This window comes from Leiobunum rupestre, chromosome 6, assembly GCF_980474605.1.
Source record: "Leiobunum rupestre chromosome 6, qqLeiRupe1.1.hap1, whole genome shotgun sequence".
Taxonomy (NCBI): domain Eukaryota; kingdom Metazoa; phylum Arthropoda; class Arachnida; order Opiliones; family Sclerosomatidae; genus Leiobunum; species Leiobunum rupestre.
The window spans coordinates 17,487,683-17,500,805 of NC_143389.1; the positions used below are offsets into that span (position 1 = coordinate 17,487,683).

General features: G+C 34.3%; 1 protein-coding gene and 1 long non-coding RNA gene across 7 annotated transcripts in view; both read left to right on the forward strand.

Moving 5' to 3' along the window:
- The window catches only part of Syn2 (Syntrophin-like 2), a 31,560-nt gene extending 22,417 nt beyond the window's left edge, over window positions 1-9,143 (forward strand). For 4 of the 6 annotated variants that reach the window (XM_090178047.1, XM_090178048.1, XM_090178049.1 and 1 more), the window contains 13 exons: window positions 233-289; window positions 1,278-1,335; window positions 1,503-1,546; window positions 3,314-3,440; window positions 4,254-4,449; window positions 4,845-4,974; window positions 5,245-5,283; window positions 5,370-5,498; window positions 5,936-6,007; window positions 7,121-7,273; window positions 7,762-7,854; window positions 8,320-8,430; window positions 8,737-9,143. In XM_090178047.1, coding sequence (XP_090034173.1) covers window positions 233-289; window positions 1,278-1,335; window positions 1,503-1,546; window positions 3,314-3,440; window positions 4,254-4,449; window positions 4,845-4,974; window positions 5,245-5,283; window positions 5,370-5,498; window positions 5,936-6,007; window positions 7,121-7,273; window positions 7,762-7,854; window positions 8,320-8,430; window positions 8,737-8,841 — 1,314 coding nt within the window. In that variant the 3' untranslated portion in view covers window positions 8,842-9,143. The remainder of the gene's footprint in view (window positions 1-232; window positions 290-1,277; window positions 1,336-1,502; window positions 1,547-3,313; window positions 3,441-4,253; window positions 4,450-4,844; window positions 4,975-5,244; window positions 5,284-5,369; window positions 5,499-5,935; window positions 6,008-7,120; window positions 7,274-7,761; window positions 7,855-8,319; window positions 8,431-8,736) is intronic. The other 2 variants (XR_016481225.1, XM_090178050.1) reach the window with 2 other exon arrangements.
- Window positions 9,144-11,515: 2,372 nt separating this feature from the next.
- On the forward strand, window positions 11,516-12,133 carry LOC149939629 (uncharacterized). Its single transcript, XR_016481387.1, has 3 exons — window positions 11,516-11,630; window positions 11,694-11,830; window positions 11,887-12,133. It is a non-coding gene; the product is annotated as an uncharacterized LOC149939629 (long non-coding RNA).
- The last annotated feature ends 990 nt before the right edge of the window (window positions 12,134-13,123 follow it).

Sequence of the window (13,123 nt, forward strand, 5' to 3'; positions counted from 1 at the left end):
AAAAAAATCACTAGCCTTATTCACCTACGTAATGTGCATTTCGTTTTCTTACAACTTGACTGGTAATAGTTTAAAAATATGAAAATAGATGTTACAGTAAACTAGTAATGACTAAAAAGTAAATGATTGTTGTTACTATAAAGGTTATAAATTTTATTGCTATGAATGAAATAAAAATTGAAAGTGACAGAAAAGTTACCAAAAGCTTAATTTTGTATTTTTTTAATACTAGGAGCGAACCGTCAAAATTAAAAGACAGAATGTAGGAGGACTGGGACTTAGCATAAAGGTATTCTTTTAACCAGAGATTGGTTTTCCAATTTATTTTTCCTCTAGTTGGTGATTGCTTCAATTTTTTTTACTGACTAGTCTCATTTTTATATGATATTAGAAAATCTTTAGAAAGCCTTTAAAATCATCTATTGAATCTAATTGAACCTACCTACCCTGTAAATTGTATGACATTTGTAGTATTTGCAACATTTTTTATACTGCAATATCTTTATTTAAATAGAAAGTTCAATTCATAAGTTTTACAGCAATTTAGGGCATGCATTACCTATACAGAAATTATTATCATAAATTTTAGGTAAAATTAATCATATTGTCAGTGAAAGAGAAAGGCAGAGGATCTTTGCAGTTGGCAGATACAACAGACTACACTTTGTTCTATACAGAATTTGCCTTGTTAAAGGTCAACAAAAGTGGGGTGGGAAAACCTAAGTGGAAAATTACCAGGTAAATTGCCAGAAATTGGTCAGGGATACCCTGGATAAGTCATGGATTTGAAATCCAAAAATTTTGTACCAACCATAAAAACTGTGCATGATATTTTTCAAAGAAAGTCCACCGATAGCGCTGGTGTACAATGCCAAAGGTGCAGTTTCAGCAGGCTCTGCCACGTAGTTTTCCCCATACCAGTTTTGCTGGCCATTAAACATTAATTTGTGTATCTAGATTGCCAATGAAAGTGTTGTCCGATTTAAATAAGTACACTAACTATTCACACTGTGCTTTTTGCAATAGTAGGGAGAGGTGGCAAGTATTGCAGCAATACTTGCCACCTCTCCCTTTTAGAAATGCCAAATCACTATTTAACCACTTAAAATGCTTACACTATATATCTTGTTATTTTGAAAATGAACTAAAGAATACCATGTGATAGTGTTAGATCCTGTTTTTAAGTGTTTTTAGTTTTATTATTCTAGAAGCTTTAAGATAGAATTTTTTATGGTTTTTCAATGTAACCTTTGACTAATGATGACTATTTTATGCAGGGTGGTGCAGAACATAAACTTCCCATCTTAGTTTCAAGAATATTTAAAGATCAAGCTGGTGGGTATATCACGTACCTTTGGTTTTAATTGAGTGTTGTGTGTATCATAATGTAACTTGAAAATGCCTAAAGTTAAAGGTTACATTTTGCCACGACAACCTAAATGTTTGCAAAAGGTCAACTATAAAATTTCTCAATAACTGATTTTGATTTGGATTTTATTTAGCTGATGAAACAGGACAGCTGTTTGTTGGAGACGTCATTCTGAGAGTACGTTTTTGTCTTAATAATATATTAAAATTTGTCATATTTAATACGTTGCATTAGAATAATAACTGCAGTCTTTGCTTTGGTTCTTTACTTTGAATACTAAATAAGTCTGAGAGAAAAAGTCAAGGAGATATGTTGTATTAAAGATTCAAACATTTTAAATAGGAAGACTTAACATAAAAATATAAAATAAAGAAGACTTAAAAAAAACTTTACATTGATTTTAAGCAATATTGTGGATAGGGAATTTAAAAAAAAACAATCATGGGTTTTGAGTGATCAAAGTTGATAACTTTTAAATTCTTAAAAATTAATTTAAAATAAAAGGGAAAGGCAAAAATTAAAAAAACATTGAATTGATTACCCATCCTTCTAGATACAAAACAAACGAAAAACCTATATCTCTGTCAATTTTCATCAAGAGTTACACTAAATAGGGTAAATTAAAGAAAAAATGTCCTAAATTAACATACTGTGTCTGGGAAGTGGCTAATGTGAACATATAATGCTCAAACTAGTTCTCAAATGATTTGTCATTGTGGAATCAAAATAGATGACAAGTAACAAACCAATAGGGTTTGATGGGTAGTTATGACAGATAATATAATTGCTTGCTAGCTTTCATTATAAACCAGGATGAACAAAGCAGAAAAAAGTTATTGGATACTACTGTAGTAGTATAATGCCTATAGAATTTCAGTCCATGCCTAACATTTTGTCGTCATGTACATTGCGTAAAGGAAATATCACTAGAAGGCCATGTAGAATTCTAGTATTTTCAAAGACTCATGCAAAAAACAGGCTTTTACTAAAAATTAAAAAGCCAGTATGGTTTTAATTGGTCAAAATGAGGATGAACTCACCAGTAAAAAGATCTTATATCAGGCCCTAATATGTATTTCTCCCAATGTTGATGTTTTTAGCAGACGATTCAAATCATAAAGTTTTAATTTAATACTTTCGTTATTGAAGGACTGTTATTAGCGTTATTTAGCTTGTTTCATAGCTTTTGCCCTTTAATTTATAATTTAATTAAAAATTGGTTTGAAATCAGTTAAAACTGGTCTGGCTGTAAGCTCTTGCCAACCGTGTAACTGTGTACTTTGAAGAACCTAACATCAAAACTGTTTTAAACTAGGAGCAACAAACACAAGGAGAACGCAACCCGTCAAAAGTCGTGTATTTTCTTGTGTACATTTTTCATTAGTTAGACGCTTTTGCTCCTGCTGCCGTCGGAAGGGGAAAAGTTTGGAAATTTTCTCCCCCCCCCCCTTAAAACGTTCAGCGTAAAGGTTGGTTTAATGAAATTTGTACACAACACTGGGTTAATTAGCGTATTTAAAGGCTAGCTGCGTTCTCCTTGTGTTTGTTGCTCCTAGGTTTTGCGTTAGCTTGTTTAAAGGCTAGCTGCGTTCTCCTTGTGTTTGTTGCTCCTAGGTTTTGCGTTAGCTTGTTTAAAGGCTAGCTGCGTTCTCCTTGTGTTTGTTGCTCCTAGGTTTTTAATAGATAGTTTTTAAACCCAGTATAAGCAAGTTACAATAACCACACTGCCATATATTGGTTGGCGTTTAAAATAACATTTAGGATTGTTCTTGTTGCAACAAAGGTAAGCCTAAGCAGAGGTCACGCTGAGGTATGATGTCTAAGTACCATCCTCATCTGCTTTTTTGTCCAACTGTGTCGGATATTAATGAAACTCTTTTATTAAAATGTTTTAGTGGTTTTTGGAAAATACCTTTTCTCCTCAATTTGTAATTGTTTTCATAGGTCAATGACACTTCTCTGGAAAATGTGAATCACGATGATGCAGTTAATATCCTAAGATCTGCGGGTGATGAAGTTTATTTAACAGTTAAACATCATCGTGGTGTTTCTCCTTTCCTATCCAAAAGTTGTAAGTTTCAAAGTTTTATCACATTCAAAAATATTCAATTAAGCACACATACTAGGTAGAGAAAAATTAAATATATTGCTTTAGTATATTTTTAACCTAACAAATTAAATGTTAAAATACTTTTTTAAAACCTGTATTTCATTTACACCTAATCCTGTCTTCTTGACTTCTGAGTTATTGTATTGAATAAACGTTTTTTTTTTGTATTTTGAGTTTCCTTAACCCACTATTATTATTCTGGAAATTGAAATAAATTTCGTCGCTTTATGCAACAAAAATACACTAAGAATCTTAGCTTGCAGAAAAAAATCTCATACAATGTAAGATTTAGATGATGAAGAATGTATTTATTTCTGCTTATGGTGAATGACTATGCTGAGACGATTTTTAGTTATGGTTCCAATCCCCTAGAAATTAATCAAACTAGCTTGGTATCTTATTAGTTCCATAAAAATTCAGTCTTTCGAAGCAATTGAAGCACATGCTGGTGATGTTTTTATTATAATAATTTTTTTCAATCACTCTTTAAATCAGACAACCCTGAACCGAAACATGCCTATTGCTACAAATACTCCCTTTCTGATTAATAACAATAGATATTACAAAAGAAACCTAAAAATGTTAGTAGATGGAAAACTTAACTATGTTTCATAATTTCTATTGGGGCTATTAAAACCATAAATGAAATGATGTTAATAGTTGGAGTTAGGAATTTTTAAAATGTTCCATTTTGTGGAATTGTCTTAATAGCTTTAACTAAAACTTTTGGTAAAGTTGATTATCAGCTCTTATTGTGACTGTTTATTATTACAGTGCAAAGGAGCAAAAATAATAAATGTGAAAATATTAATGAACTTGATGAATCCAGCAAGCAGGTAGTGCCAGAGGATGCGCACCCAACAGCTGGCCCTCCAAAAATGAAAATTGAAAGAAAGTGGATTGACATTATGACAATTAATCTATTCATGGCTTATTTAACTCGCTATATGCTGGATACTGATAAACTAAGGTTAACTATGAATACTTTACCTTTCTTAATCCCTCCAGTTTTAGAATTAATAACTAAAGGTTGAAATTCAACTATAAAAACCATTCCTTTAATCAAAGGTTTCCATCACATGCCAGGAGAAACACATGTTTATATAATTGAGAAAGGGCCGGTTGCATTCCAGGATAATTATAACTTATTCTGTCTTTCTCTTTCGTTGGACAAATTCAGGAGTGGGAGGGGATAATTTTAATCCTACCTACAAAGTTAGAATTATATTATTTTGAGAAAGAAAGTACACATGGATCTTTTGGGCATTCCCTAATTCTATAAAGCTAACTCAAAGGCCGATAGTATTAATAATTATGTCAAAAATTATCTAACATTTCAACCTGTTTATATTATTATTTTTTTAGGCCTAATGCATTTGAAATTCGTGCTCAAGATGGCAAACCTTCTGCTGTTATTCACTGTGATGACGCTGCAATGCTTTCTGAATGGATCAAACATATTTCTAATAATATAAATCAGCTTACAAATCAGCAGGTTAATAAAAACTTTTGCTTTTGGGGATATTTACCAATGGGCCATTCAAAAATGATGTTACATTGTTTTCTTACTTTGTCAATATTGTCTAAGAAAATATTTGTTAGAAATCGTGAAACCCCTTTCATTTGTTTATGAAATTAATATTTTTTACAGTAAGTTTTTGATTTTTTTAATACATTTAAGTTGTGACATCATTTATGGACTTACCCTGAACAAGCTGATGATTGGCTTACAAATATTTATTTTCCATTTCGGTTCTTCCTTAAGGTTAAATTGCTCAATAAATCCTTCCCGCCGAGCGAACGCGTAAGCATTTGAATTATATCTATTATTATACTTAAACGTCTCTTGGTTAATCAATTTGGATTCTTTTCAATTTAACAATTATGTAGACATATTTCCAGGTGTTTTACTTAGGATGGCTGACAGAAGGTTGTTCTGCTCCTCAACCATGGTACAAATGGAAGCCTAAATTTATTTCACTTAAAGGCTCTGAAATATACATTTTTGACTCTCCTCCAGTGAGTATTAATGTCATTATAATTTCATGTTTTTGTGTTTTGTAATGCCATTATTTTAGCCAAAACTGATGTTTGTAGTCTTTATGGTAAATCTGTTGGTCCTTAAGTTTGCCTTTGGTGGTTTTCATGGAGCTATAAAAAGTTGGGGAAATATTCAATATATTTTAACACATTCAGCAAGCCATGATCTAAGTTTAGCCAGTGAAAGTGAATTTTCAGAGTAGAAATTTTACACCAATCTCCTCAAATTCCCAAAAACTAACATAGCAACCTTAAAAGGGAAATGTTCCATAGTAACAGACAACCATTTGCGTTTAGAAAAAAACGTGCATAGTGTAATATTGCAATTTAATGTTTTAAACAGTACAGATAATAGATGTAGTATACTATGTATTAGTTAAAACCAGTTTTTCTGATAATTAAATTATTTCTTTCAGAAATCGTCCTTAGAGTTCAACAATTGCCCGAGTGCCTATAGAATTTACCAGTGTATGATGAAATGCTTAAAGGTATTAATTTTATGAAATCAACTAAACCCCATACCTTTGTTTCATTAAAATCAGTTTTTAGAAATCATAAAGAGTTATAACACACGCAAATAAGTAGAATAGTCCATAATGAAAGTGATAAAAAAGCTAAACCCTAAACAAATTTGAAGAAATTAAAAAACTTTTACCAATTGATCTTCAAGCAAACCTAAAGACGCGATGCAATGCAGTCCATAGGTGGTTCTTTTAAACTTAACATTTAAAAATCACAGCCAATTTATTGATTCATATCAAAAACCAAAATATATTATAAAACATGGTTTTATTTATTTTACCCATGAATCTAAAACTGTTGGGTGTCTGGCTTGTAAGATCTCAATGCCCTTAAAGACAGGATTTACTAAGTACTAATACTTGCCTGTAAGAAAATTGGAGAAGGGAGTTGGAAATTTGCTGTCTAATTTTCCATTGCTGCCATCTAGGAGCAACAAACTCAAGGAGAACGCAGCTAGCCTTTAAACACGCTAAGGCAGTGTTGTGTACAAATTTCATTGGACGAGCCTTTACGCTAAACGTTTTACGGGTGGGGGGAAATCAATTTCCGAATTTTCCCCTTCCGACGGCAGCAGGCCCTAAAGCGTCTAACCATTAAAAATTGTACACAAGAAAATCGACGACTTTTGACAGGTTGCATTCTCCTTGTGTGGGGTGCTGTGTTTGTTGCCCCTAGCTGCGATCAACTAATCAGTATAAATAGTGATATTGATACTAAAATGTCATTAATAAATATTATAATTAATATGATCCAAATTTGAATATTTTCAATGTGAAATACCAAAATATGTGTATCATGGTATTTATAATACTTCACAATCTATCTGTAGTGGAGCCTCGAGTAGAAAGATATAGGTTTAATTTAAAGTAGAAATTTAGCTAAAATTTAAAACACAGACATAGCTTAAATTTTTATTCTTTCCCTTATCAAGATATCTTCAATCCTATGAATTCAATATAATTTGAACCACACCCTTTTCTCAATTGCAACAAGGTTGCAGTTGGAGCCTTAGGCATTCCAAGTGAATGCATATTATATTCTCATTCATGTACAATTATTTAAATTTTCAAAAATTTAAGGAGTCTGAATTTGCTGATGACAGACAAAACTGTTTCTTGCTTCAAATTGGAAACAATGATAGCAGATACATGTCGGCTGAATCTCGTGCTGTTCTCTTAAGGTTTGAAGCAGCTTGGCACAGAGCTACGTACCATGCAGTCACTAAACTTGGGGTGAGTTATTTTAACCAAGAACCCTAATGGTTAGGAATGATGGATGCTGTATGCCTTTTCACACGAGCCAACTTTTTGACCCAACTAGATCAGAAAACTTGAGTTGAGTCAACTAGTTGGTTCGTGTGAATAAAAGTTCGATTAGTTGATCCACTAAAAAAATACGCGAGAAAAATGGATCGCTGATCCATTTTTGCTGACTCAGAATTTTGATTTGAAAAGTTGGCTCGTGTGAAAAGGTCTTTAGAACTATTAAAACAATCTTGCATTGTTATTAATTCCAAGAATACATTCTTTAAATTTTATTTGCTTCCTCATTAATTTTGAGTAAAAAATTTATTTCACATTTCAAGAAAAATTGAAGTTTATTTTTTAAATATTGGCAGTTAATTTTACAGTCGTTCTTTCATTAATCAAACAGTTCAAAAAATATTAATAAGAATGTAAAACATTTTAATCTTTGGTTTTCATTAAAATTTCCTTTCTAGAGTAAGACGTTTTCAGTAATACACCTTGGAAAAACCGGTGGCCTTACACTTGATTGGATAATGGGTTTTGCCCTGTATGATACTGAAGGAAAGGTAATAAATTAATGATTGCATTTCATCCATTCTCTAGTCGAATGATGGTCTTGTAGTTTTGATTACTGTCTCAGTGTCTGGCTTCATTACTTAGAGTTCTTGCCACTTCTATCACAAATGCGCATATTAGGTACGAGGGCAACTGCTAGCCACAATAAGTTTGAGTACAAAACCTGATTATGAATCTGGAACTGAATGGTTATATGCATATGTCCCTAGCTTATGATAAAATAATAATTTAAACTCTTATTTTGACAAGACATGATATCTATCACCATGAAAACATTTAAATGTCTATTTATATATTCATGCAATTTAACTTGAAATCCAAATAGTCTTCTGCTATGGCAAATACTAAGCAAGCTGTTTAAAAAAGTATTCTCAGTCCCTTACAGCCTGTTGTTACCAAAGAAAATGTTCCACTTATGAAACTAATGTGTTTATTTGAATTTCATTTTGACCTAGAAGTATGTTTGGAAATATAAATTTTCTCAACTGAAAGGCTCCTCTGATGATGGAAAACGGTTGTTAAAGTTGGTATTCCAAGATACCGAAAACAATCTTGCCGAAATAAAGGTAAATGAATTACGTAATTAATTGTTTTGGGGAAGTCAAAATCTGTTTGGCATTTCTGACATAATTTACCACATTTTTTGTCAAATTTAAATGAAGCTGAATGACTATGAACTACTTTAAGTAACCAATTTTTTTGTATTCACAAAATACATAAATAATAAACGCCGTACTTCCTTGGCTCTAAAATATAACATCAGCATGTGATCTAGGCGAACAATTTTTGGGAATCAGATGTTCTCATTCTTTGGATAAATGTTTTTAATGGCTGAGGTAATTGATCAGTTCTTCTCTAATTTAATTTTGCAGGAACTTGAATGTCCTCATTTGGCCAGCCTTCTCTATTGCATGCATGCATTCCTAACTGCCAAACTAGCCTCAGTGGATCCAGGTTTTTTACGCAAATCTTGCTAAATATCATGGGGCTTCTACGTATCTAAGTACAAATCAAAAATAACAACTAAATTGCCAAATTAAACATTTAAACTTAAATTCTGAAGTTTTATGTACCCCCCAATAAAGGTAATATAACCTGAGACTCATAGCTGGAATTATCTAATGTGTTTTAATTGCAGTCTACATATTTGAGTTGAGTCCAGAAGTAAAGTTTGAGAAAGTGTAAATATTGGTGAACATAGACATTTTAGGTAGGAAAAACCTTAAATAAATAAGGTTAATTTCGCACAGCACAGAAAGTACTATGTATTAAAAAGAACCTTTAGGCCTAAATAGGCAGTGAATAATTTATAAGAATTGTTATTAGTTGTTAATATACAATTTGTTATGTTAATTTCAATAAATTATATTTGTTTACAATCACTCAAAAATGGGTCTTTATTAATATTGTTTTTCATTATTGTACTTGGTTTAAATTTTCCTGAGTGTACAAACTAGAAATTGGCATGGGCTCTGGAAACAGGCTGGAAAAACTCCAAAACGCTATCATGACGTACAGAAGAGAAGCTATTCACCCAAAATTTTTCGAACACTGGTGTCGTCCCTTAAGAATTTTAAATATAATAGTTTTTTTAAGAGAAGAATCAACCATAAACAATAGAAGGATTGAATGGTTTTATTTGGTCTGTGTAATTACACACGCCATTTTACATCCGCTGAGGGGAGCATAATTAGCAATTTAAATACAAAAACATTTATATTACATAAATAAAATAAATATCCTGACATCAAATAAAAATAGTTCAATTCAACCTTTATTTTCTTGCTTCTTCCAATGGCATTTCATTAACTAGTGGTGGAGGGTTCCAATAGATGCATGTTCAACCAGACTAAGGAAGGTTTCACAAGGACGTTTTGCATGTGAACCCCTTCAGCTTTTTCTTGTATAACCGGTAGCTCGTGACCCCCCCCCCCCCCCCCCGACTTCATTTATGGTGCGAATGGCCGCACGCCTAGTGGATTTTTAAGAAAGTGGTGATCACGTGCATATTATTTTCATTTGAATTTCAACAGAATTTCGTCTGCATTGCTCTTCTTCATAGTTTCATTTTGAAAATTGTTATATTTTCTAGAATTATTTAATAATTTAAACGTTGAAAATGCCGAAAAACAAGGGGTGCGTTCACCCAAGATGTAGTAGTGACAGTCGTGATGAGAAGAAGCCAAAAAGACAACGTGAAAAATGTTTACAGTGGATGGCCTGGTTAAAATTAGATCGTCCAGGGTTTTGTGAAGATAATATAAATATTAATACCTATGTTTCAAAGCATTTTTACGGGGAGAATGGACCATCAGAAATGTATCCTGATCCAATTGAAGTTGGTCTTGAAGACAGACCAAGAAGGAAGAAATTGAAATCCTTCAAGTTCAATAAACCTTACGACAATGTGCAACATACCCTATCAACTGACTTGGACGTGGCATTATACATCTCGAGTGATAATAATATCTCTTCAAATGCCTCTACAATATTTTCTGATCACGTCTATTCCCTTGACCCAATTATTGAACCGCCCAATTTATTCAAGTTTCACCTTCCTAAAAATTTGTATTTAACATTTCTGCCAGATGAAACCAGAATACTGAAAATGTTAAACATTAATGGAATGTAAAAACTGTTATCCTGACTTTGATAATTGATAATTATGAATCATACAAAGTTGAAATCTTGGGGAAAATAGGAAATAATCACTCGCTGTTAATGAAACTTCTCACTTCGATTACATCTACAAGGATCATTTTGGAAATCCATTCGTGGAGACCGTATCGCCATCTATCAATTGGCGCTTACATTCAGTCATCCTAAGGGTTCCAGCTCCGGATTAACAATACAAAAACCATCAAAGGTTTATTTAATACAGCATCACATTAAAGATTTTGTTTTTATTTATTAATAACGCACGTAGTAGGGTTTTTTACGCTGCCGCGAGCTACGTCGGGGTGCTTCGTCCTCGTCGTCATTAGACTCGTTATTCGTTTCTCGGGATCCGCTGGTTGGAAGCTCGGCTACCTTGTTGCCAGGAACTTCTCCTTCACCGTCAGAACCTTCGCTAGAAATTTCTTCGCTGTTGTCGACTATTAAAAAGTGCTTGAGTTTGTCAACAGGGGCGGTATTTCGGTAGAACTTCCGTTTCCGTTGGATCTTCAGTAAATCTTCTATGAGATAACGATCGTACTTCAGCTTGTCGGACACGACGTAAGGACCTTTATATTTCGCCGCCGTCTTCAGTGGCTTGCGGCGGCCGTTCGACAACCACTAGGTCACCTGGGGGCCTATTCTTGTCTCGGTTACGACATAACGATTCCGCCTTATCACTTCGCCATACCGACATTCGAGATAACGACATTCGCTTGGAACCTTATTCTTGTCCCCCTGTCGCTATCAGAAATGTCGTAAAAACGAATATACCGCCAGGCGAGTTGTGACGTCAACATCCGGTGACATGCCCCTCTAATCGTCCAATACGAATCGCACTTATTTATTTCTGTCGGCTGCTGTAATATTTTTGCGGTTTACGTTTTCGTAGTTGTCATTTTTGTTCTTCGTTGGTAGTTTTTTTAAAATAACATTGAGTCGCGCCACAAAATTCTGCGGAAATCTAAAGGTTTTAATTTTAGAATACATGGAGGCTAATGAACGTTTCGTTAGCCGTAAGTTTGATGCAAACTGTACAAACAAGGCGTACAGTACACCGCGATGTGCATCTTGTCCAAAGGCTTAATGCCTGTGGTGGACCGTACTGGAGGTACAGTAATTTTTTTGGAATAGAAATACTGTTACTTCTATTACTTATGCATAAATGTTCCAGAGTTTGGCTGACTGGAACTTCCCAAACTAGAACTAAGACAACTGAGGAAGGTCGAGCAAATGCTGGGCAGCTCTCGTTTATTGAGCGGCCTAGGGGGTACATTTGGCCACTACGAAGTACCAGAAGCTGGTTTTGGGGTAAGTATTCTTTCATGAATACATTTCATGCTAACATTTCTTGATTTTAACAACAGATAATTGAAGAAAATGGATGCGGCATTGGCTACTTTAGATCAAAGTCCCGCAGCTTCTTCAACAATGGCTCCTCCATATTCAGTCACTATCGCCCATTCTTCTCCCACTGGCTCCCATTCCCGCAGATCTCCAAGATTTAATCATAGTTTAGCAGTAGTGTCTGAGTTCTAACAATGAATATAAAGCCCCAGGAATGGAAGGTGTAGCTCCGTCTAGTGGAACTTTTGCACCTCTCGTTTTCAAAGAGAGACCTGGTTGCGGTAACCGTTGTAACCGACGAGGCTTACTATTTCTATTAAAATCGAGACCTGAGCCAAGTCTCTTTAATATTATCTAACCTCGGCTACACAAATCGGAATCCCCTGTTTCAATAACCCCAGGTTAAATCCAAGTTCATCCGCGTGTATAATTTAGACATTCACTGAGTACGTTATGGAATGAAATAAAACCAGTTTCGTTCTTTAATACAAAATTAAATTTTTAATAACTTTTCTAATTTAATTACACTAATGTCTCACCAAATGTTCCATTCTTGAACAGAAAAATTAGAAAAACGGGTGACGCTGAAAAACTCGAGCTCCCGCCTTCCTTTCGACTAAGCTCTTGATTTCAACAAAAATTATAACGGAATATGACCTCTTCGTGAAGTCCGAAAACATGTATATATAAAAAACAACGTTCACCCGATTTTACGTCACCCCTCGTGACTTTGTGTTCGTTGATTTTTCCCACTCACATTGACCGCGGTAGTGGCTCCATCTGGTGAGACGTTTTGTAGTTAAGGGCAGCGGATGGCGGCGGATTTAAAAGAAATGCCATCCGTTGCATCCTCCCCTCCCTAGGAAGAGTGAGGTTGGCCATGTTCTTCGGCCCATTGATAAAGTTGTAATTTATTAGTTAAAAGGGATTTTGGCACCGGACAATCCTTGACAAGATGGCCCTTGAATTTACACTTTCTGCAGGTAGACTTGTGTAATCTTTATCTGTAGACGTAGCACTGCCAGCGATAACCAAATCTGGTCGAGAGGGAGGGCGTAGACCGACTAATTCAACGATCCTTTTTAGTCCAGATATTTCAATTTGACTTCCGACCCGGCTGGCCAAGGGTCCATTTGATGGGCTGGGGTTCAGGAAAGCTTCCTCCGTCTTTGTAAGTGGTAGATACTCCCGTACCTCAGGGAGTTGGTCTTGTTTTTCCCATATGATTGTCACTCCTTCGATGGGCAGTGGCTCACT